This window comes from Callorhinus ursinus, unplaced genomic scaffold (genome assembly GCF_003265705.2).
Source record: "Callorhinus ursinus isolate GAN/ISIS: 27379988/994484 unplaced genomic scaffold, GSC_fseal_2.0 scaffold74, whole genome shotgun sequence".
Lineage (NCBI taxonomy): Eukaryota > Metazoa > Chordata > Mammalia > Carnivora > Otariidae > Callorhinus > Callorhinus ursinus.
Genome location: NW_027397136.1, coordinates 4158037 through 4166039, shown reverse-complemented (window position 1 = coordinate 4166039; position 8003 = coordinate 4158037). Strand labels below are relative to the sequence as shown.

General features: G+C 54.8%; 1 protein-coding gene across 3 annotated transcripts in view; it reads right to left on the bottom strand.

The window, feature by feature from the left end:
• Nucleotides 1-979: 979 nt before the first annotated feature.
• The window catches only part of TEAD4 (TEA domain transcription factor 4), a 66496-nt gene continuing 59472 nt past the window's right edge, over nt 980-8003 (bottom strand). For all 3 annotated transcript variants that reach the window (XM_073886950.1, XM_073886951.1, XM_073886952.1), the window contains 3 exons: nt 7130-7270; nt 6262-6414; nt 980-6141 (listed from right to left, as the gene is read on the bottom strand). In XM_073886950.1, coding sequence (XP_073743051.1) covers nt 6028-6141; nt 6262-6414; nt 7130-7270 — 408 coding nt within the window. In that variant the 3' untranslated portion in view covers nt 980-6027. The remainder of the gene's footprint in view (nt 6142-6261; nt 6415-7129; nt 7271-8003) is intronic.

Below are 8003 nucleotides of genomic sequence, written 5' to 3'. Positions count from 1 at the left end.
AGGCTGCCTGTCCTCTCGGCTCCCAGAGCTAAGGATGAGGGAGCAGTGGTGCGCCGCTGAGCCAGCCCCCAGACCCAGAGGCTGACCAGCAAGGCCAGGCCTCCTGCTGAATGCCAAGGAAGGGACAAAAGGCGGGGGAAATGGAGCCTCAGGATAACCCCCTCCAAGGAAGGCCGGCACAAATGCTCTAACTTCTCAGCACGATGTAATGGGGCTTGTGGAGACAAAGAAGGAGCCATCTCTTCCGGAGAAAAGGACTCCCTGGGAGAAGACCGGTCCCCAGTGTGAGGCAGGGCCACCAGACTCTGAACGTTGGTGCCCACATTCCTTTAACGTTCAAGCCCAACTCCCCTCCCTGCTCGAACATAGGCGCAAGCTACCATACTCAAGTGACTCGGTTTCCTGACAAGGAAAGAATGTGCCAGTAGGCGGACAAGCACCATCGTGACCGAGGCGTGGCGCTGCTCCCCGTGAATTAATCAAGCAGCCCTCGGGCTTATCTATCCCGCCTGTGGGTCAAGGGTTGAGCTGACGTTCTTCACGTGCCACGCTAGGAACCACATCCCCACCAGCCCCTGCCTGAACCTCTTTGTTTTGACCACTCTTCAAATCCAGTGGGTTTTGTGTCCTTCTGTGGTTGATGAAGCACCTAATGCTCTGCGTCGACAACTGCAGTGCACACAGAAGCTTGTGCCGGAAGTCCCCCTACTCGGGCGCTGGCAAGGGATTTACGGGGCCGGAACGGCCGCCAAGGCCCCGCGCGCTGCCAGCCCGATGGCATGGGCTTGAACCTTACCCCGTGTTTGCAGGCACCCCCGAGCGCTCGCTACTGTCTTGGGAGGGACAGCGCTGGCCGGGCGGCGGCTCTCGGGGACTCTGAGTTCCTGCTCCCACGGACACGCTGCAGTGGATGCTCCCTGTCTGGCTCTCTTCACACAAGACTTTCAATTCCAGAAAAAGAAACCACTCACACGAAGGCCTTTGTGTAGGTAGCAGACTTTACTGAAGATTTGGGGAGACAAAGGGGGGTTACATAGCAAAAATACAAAAACTTGAAGTTGAATATTAGACATCCATGAGCTTAAAAATAAAAAGACCTTTAGCCATTCCCACCAACTGGGCTCCAGACTTCTACAAAGGTGCTGGGCCACCTCTCCCGTCCTCCCTCAGGAAGTAAACCAATCCCAATTCCAGACAGTCTCTTACTCACACTGCCGTAGCCCACCATTTGTTCCGTTCTCCCTTTTGAGACCCTTCCCTGGGGCCTCTTTCCCCTCATGGGCCACAAAGTTATTTTCTCAGTTAAGAACACTTCCTTCCCCCCCCACCCCACCCCCGTTTCTGAGACCTGAGGATGAAAGTCTAAGTGCTGTCTCTGCTGGACAGTTCCCACAAGAGTAAGAGCGTGGGGCCTCCTCATGGGCTCTGGGAGACAGCAGAGCTTGGGGTGTGTGTGTATGTGTGTGAGTGAGTGTGTGTGTGTGTGTGTGTGTGTGTGTCTGAGTGTGAGCATGCGTGTGCATAAGTGTCTGTGTGTGTGTGTGTGTGTGTGTGTGTGTGTGTGAGGCGTAGAAAGAGCAGAGTCAGGGCAGGTTTTAATAGCCCTAAGTTACCACCATTCACTGAGTGCTCACCGTGAGCTCAGGCTGTCACCTTTCTCCCAAAAGTCAAAGCCACTTTATTCCCATTTCCCAAGCGGGGTTCTGAAGGTCTGAGGGGGTGAGCTATTTGCACAAGATCGCATAACTTAGCAGCAGCCAATTCGGCTTCTTAAGAACGACTCCTATACCACTTGAAGTCTTTGGGGGAAAGCTTCTTGCTTTCATTTCTGGAGCTGACATACCAGATAAAGTAAGCAGGGGTCGGACACAGCAATCACTGGCTACACCCGACCCCGAGGTAAAACACACTGCTGCTCTATCTCACACCCCCCTCTGTGCGGTTGGGCCCAGGTGAGCACTGCTGACCCCACAGAGCCCTGCACCAGGCCGAGCGCCACAGGCCATCAGGAGCTCCCTGCTGCCCCAGCCCTGCTTCTCTGAGCTGCCTGCCTCCTCCCTCCAGCCCGGTCAGCACCTGCCCACTGTCCTCCGAAACCTGTGGCGGGGGAGAGGAAGTAGGTGATGGACTAAGCACACACAGTCTGAGGGGCCCGAGCCATGGCCGCCCCTCGATCCTCACTCCACTGGCTTTAGTCCTGAAAGGGCAGAGATGGTATCTACACACACATGCACAGGTGCATGCACACGCACCCTAAAGTCCTTCTGTGTGGGGTGCTCACCCCACTCCATGGACGTTCACTGGTGGCCACTGAGGCAGTCTGCTCAGTCACTGTCAGACAAGCGGTCTGTTTCCACATCCCCATCTCAACCACGCCCCCCTGCTAACTCTAGACGTGTCAGCAGGGCAAATGGCTCCACCCTCACGGGCTCAGGGCCCTTACTCACCTCCCGGGCCCAAACCGCACGGATCATACTGCCTCGTCCACATGCACTCCTTCATCCACATGCGCTCCTTCAGCGCATGTTTACTGAGCACCTGCCACGTTCCAGACGTGGTGTTTAGTTTACAGAAAGTAACAGACCAAGGAAGCTACAGTCTGCACCCACAGACGCTGAGTCTAGGAGGAAAGACAGACTCAGGAGCAGACAATTACACATGCTTCTCTGTGGGCCCCAGCAGCCCCAGCGTCCATTTCTAAAAAAAAATCAAAGATTAAAGATCAAAAAGACTTACTCCCTTGCTTCAAACGCTTCCAGGACCTCCCTTCACATGGAGTAAAACCCAAAGTCCTTGCCAAGCAAGGGGGTGCTGGGCTGGGGAGGGAGCTGAGTTCCTTGCCCTCCCCACTCGCCCCCGGGTCTGGACAGCTGGCCCGAGGCAGGACCTGCTCCGTCGCCCCCGTACCTTAGGCCATACAGCTCTCACTCTCTGTGCCTGCCCCACACCCATACCTCCCTGCCTCTCCTCAGAATGCCTTCCCCCACCTTCCCCGGGCCTGTGAGTTTCCCCCAGTGACTCTCACATCAGCAGCCCTCTCTGCCTTGAAAGCACTTGTCACAGTCTACACGTCCTGTTACTTGCTCACTTAGTTTTCTTCCTCAATGAAACATAAGGTCCCCGAGGACCTCATCTGTCTGGGTCAGTGATATCTTCCCAGCGCCTGGCACAGAGCAGAAGTTAAGTAAATAGTTGCTAACTGAATGAATAAACACATTAATACTCTAAGCACGTTAATTCTCTTCTCTGTGCCCCATTTTCTGCATCTTTCCAATGGGGACAGCACAGCACCCACTGGCTGAGGATTGGAAGAGGTGACAGAGGTCCCTATGTCCTGGGTTACGAATGGAAGGCTTCTGCCACCCAAGGGCAGGCGTGACTAACCCCTCCGCATGAGAAGGGGTGACCGCACACTGGCCCTCGAAGCATGAGTAACAGTTCTCCAGCAGGAGAAAAAGGCAGGGCACGAATGGCCAAGAGAACATGTGGGGCCAAGGCCTAAAGGCAGGGAAGGGCACCCAGTTCAGAGGGTGCAGGGCAGTGCCAGACAAGCCCTCGAGAGTGGTGGGCCAGGTGGCCATGGGGGAAGGCATCTACACCTGCATTCCCCATGGCTGACTGGTCTAGAACTTACAGCTCTAAGTACATGACTTTCCACGAGGCTACTGAGGTCAGCTCCTGACGAGAAGGGAAAACGCACAGCTCACATCTGGCCCCGACATCTGCTCTGACTCATTCCCACCCGTAACGCAAAAGATCATCTCCTTAACTTGTGCATGTGTGCCATGGCCAAGAGGCTGCTCACACATCCTTCATGAGTACCTGCCTGAAGGCTCACTGTCAAGCCAGAAAGGTAGGCATCATTCCCCTTATCCAAACAGCCCAAGGGGAGAGGCAAGGAGCGAGGGCGAGGGTTGTGACAGTGACCGGAGAGGGGCGGGGGAGCCTTACACAAACCCGCCCATGGACATGTGAGCACATGCCGTCTGCTCAGGGCCTCCCAGACCCCACGCCCACCTCCACAGCATGTCTTTTGATGAGAGCCAGCCCCCACATACAGTGGAGTTAGGCAACTTGGCACGAGGTCTAGCAGCAGTCCAGAGGCATTTGGTTAAAGTTGCTTTTTGATGAGAAGAGGCAGTCTTGGCCCGTGAGGGCAGGATACCGGATAGCTGGCTTCTTTTTCCCATCTGGAATGCTGGCCAGCCTTTGTCCCATCTGCTTATCTAAACACTGCCCATCCTCTAAGGGGCAGCCCCTCTCCATTGCAACCTCCTCCCTGGATCTTCCACACCCTGCTCTCTCCCATCTCTGAACTCCAGTTTCTGTGAGGATCAGCCAACCCCACTTAGGAGTTCTCTGATCTGACTTTTTAGACTGCAAGCTCCTGCTATTAATAATAATGTATATTTATCGAACACATTTATGTGCTCAGCACTATTCTAGGCACTCTACATATACGAGGTAGGTACTCTTATTATACCCATTTTACAGATGGGGAAACTGAGGCACAGTGAAATTAAGTAACTTGCCCCAAGGCCACAAAGCTAGTCAGTGGCCAAGTGCCAGGATTTCAATCCTAGCTGTCTGCCTCAAGCCCTTGATCCTAACCACCATTCCATAAACACCTCCTAGATGCTGTCTTACTTTTCTATTCCCATATATCTCCCTGAGTGCTGGGCACAAAGTAAACACCTGTAGGTTGAATCTTCGTTCCCTTCTGCTCCAGGCTTCTGGAATTGTGGTTCCCATTAAGGGTGATATGAGGGCCACTAGATGGCAGCAAAGAGCCAGACCCAGGCCTCCCTGAGGGAGGGGAGGATAAACTAATTATAACATTTATTTAGTGCATCTTGCACCAGGCACTTAAAGACATTAGCTCTCTTTCTCACTACGTCCTTCTAAGGTAGGTGCTATTGCTCTCCCCTTTACGCAGAGCAAAGGACACCAAGGCTCAGACTGGTGGAGAAATTTGCCCAAGGTCAGACAGCCAGGAATACCAGGACTGAAGCCAGGACCACCAAAACCCTAAGCCCATACAGTTCTCCCAAGAGATAAACCAAGGAACCCTTCACTGCTTCCCTCAAGGCTCAGGGTGGGTTCCACACCCCTCCTCCATGCACAGGGCACACAGACACTACTACTCTGGGGGGGTGGGGGGAGTGGACAGCCGGGGCTGGCTCCAAGGCAGTCACCACCTAGCAGGCACCCTGGCTGGGAGGGAGCCCGAGGGAGGACTCACAGAACATCAGAACTGGGTGGTCTCAGAGACCACTGGTCCACTACAGGCCTCTGACCCACTTTCTGGGCCTTCACCCCCACAAAGGATGCTGCATGACACCAGCCTTACCACCTAAACTCCACAGGCTGGACTCCGCACCGCCACTCCTGGCCTCCCTACCTCAAGCTCCAGGCCATGCAATCCACTCCCACAGGGGAGGGATGAAAACTATCTAGAGAGTTCTGGCTGTGTGCCCTTCCAGCCTTTCTAATAACTATCACCTCCACACCTCAAACCCAAGCCCTGGGCTGGACCGAACCTCCCTGTTCACTGTCCTGGGGCCAGGGCACCAGAGGTGGACAGGACACTGTGCACAAGTCCCTGCAGGGGCCTACGTGGGGATGCACAGAACAGGGCCCGAGAGCCTAGCCCCCGAGCCCAGCCCCCGGCCTCCCGGAGTGGCCAGCAGCTTGAGGGGCAGCCGAGAAGTCATCCCATAGGGAGCTTTGCATCTGGCGACATTCCTGGGTGAGTCCATGGGGGATCTCTGGGGCTGCTTCTGGCCTGCTCCCCAGTCTGCCCCCCTTCTCCCGCAGTCCCTCCCAAGGCTCAGACAGCCAGATCAGGTCCTCCGAAAATACACACCATCTTGGGTTTATTTGGGGTTGGGCATTGCAGGTTCAGTTTGTTCCTGGCTAGGAAGTTAGGACCTCTCGGCTCTCCTGGCAATTCAGGCCCCTGCAGATCCCCTCCCCGTGTCCCTGCACACACAAAGTCTCTTCCCCCCTCCCTGCTCCCTGAGTCTCTTATTCTTTCACCAGCCGGTAGATATGGTGCTGAGCCCCGTGCTCGCTGGCTGACACCTCAAAAACATATGCAATGCACAGCAGCGTCTCCTGCGTGTCTCTGTTGGTGACCACCTGCAGGGGACGAAAAAGATGGGAGTTAAAGCCCCAAACAAGGGCACGCCATTTGCTCGACCCACCGATCCCATCCCACCGCACACCTGCAGCGCACCTGTCCCTAGCACACACACACACCTGCAGGATGGTGAAGTTCTCCAGCACGCTGTTCATCATGTACTTCTCGGGCAGGTGCTTCAGCTTGTGGATGAAATTGATCATGTACTCGCAGAGCGGCGATCGATGAATGCGGTATGAGTAGTGGCCGTTCTCATAGCGGGCATACTCTGTCTGCAGGACCCAGGGGGCAGCGGGGGCTTAGAATTTCTCTTGACCACTTCCAGCCCTGGCCCAACTCTCTGGGGAAGCTCCATGACCCACTCACTGTCCACCTCCTCCGTCAGTGACAGGCAGACCAGGTCGAGGAAGGGGGAGCTCAAGAACATAAGCGCACTGGCACTAGGCAAGATAGGACAGAGCGGTGCCGCAGTCCTGGCTGCACGCAGACACACGCTAACAGGCACAGTGAGTGCATCTGAACCACACCACTGGGCTGCATCGATGTCCATCTCCCGGGTGCCAGTATGAAACTTTAGCTATGCACGATGTGGCTGGGTGCAGGGTACACAGGGTGACAACTGCACTGCATGTGAAGCCGTAATTATCTCAAAATAAACATTTAATTAAAAATAATTCAAAAAGCATTTTATAAACTACTATTGCTGCAGAGCGGGTTTCAGGCACTGGTGGGTTTCCACAGTCCCCAGATGACCGCAGGGGTCGCGGGGGCTGAGAAGCCCGGGGATGGGCACAGTCTCTTCCCTGGTACCAGCCTGGCATCTGGTTGTGTTGGACAGGAGGTGGTTACCAAGAACTGCCAGATGTATGAGGGGAAGAGCTGGCTCAGACAAATCCGGGGAAAGAGGTGGCGACAAGGATGAAGGGCACACTGAGGCACAGAAGGGCCTGGCCTAACAAACACACGGGGGGCGGGGGGGGCTCCTACCTCCACTTTCTCTACCACCTGCTTGCCGAAAGAGCAGACCTTGGTGGAACAAGTGATTATCATGTTCTCCGGACTCTCGTACTGACTGGAGACCCCGTAGAAGGAGCTGCCTTCATCCTCGATGTTGGTGTTGAGGTCTGCCTGGAGAAAGACACAGGGAAGACAAGCAGTGGACAAGTGAGTCAACAGGGGGCTTGCTGGGGGTGGAGTGGAGGAGAACCCTGGGGCCACTCCAGGTTCCAGGGCCAGGAAGACATCAGGAGGGCCTAAAAAGAACTGGGAGAGTAGGATCTTGGAAAGCTTCCATGCTTCTCCACACCCAGGCCGGGCATAATGTCAGGGTGTGGTGTCTCAACAATCAAAAAAGAGAACGTTGTCACCTGCATTAGTTGCAGGCCTCTGCTACCCATTTAGGCACCAACACGCCCAGCAGGTGCGGCCCCCAACTTTGTCTTTGGGATTCAAGTTTTATAGTCTAAGGCTTTGCTCTTATTAAACTGCAAACATCTGAATCTATATCAGTCATTTCTATTTTAGTATGAATTTGTCAGATCCTTTCCAGAGTCAATTTTGATGGTGCAGTGAGCGTGGGAACAGAAAGCCAGAATGGGAGACGGGCGCAGGGGAGAGTAGGAGGGGGTGCTGAGACTCCTGTGTGTCTCATCCTCCAGTCCAGCTGGTCACTGGACCCTGCCAGGGCTCTTTTGGAAATGGCTCTGGGGGCTGGCCTCTCACCCATCTCTACGGCATTACTGAGTCCAGCCACCCTTGACCTTTTGACATCTCTGTTTCAGCTTCCAGACGAATCCCCCCCAATGCCAGTCTCCTTCCCTTTGGTTCATTCTCTAACTTCTCTGAGAGTTCTCTTCCAAAA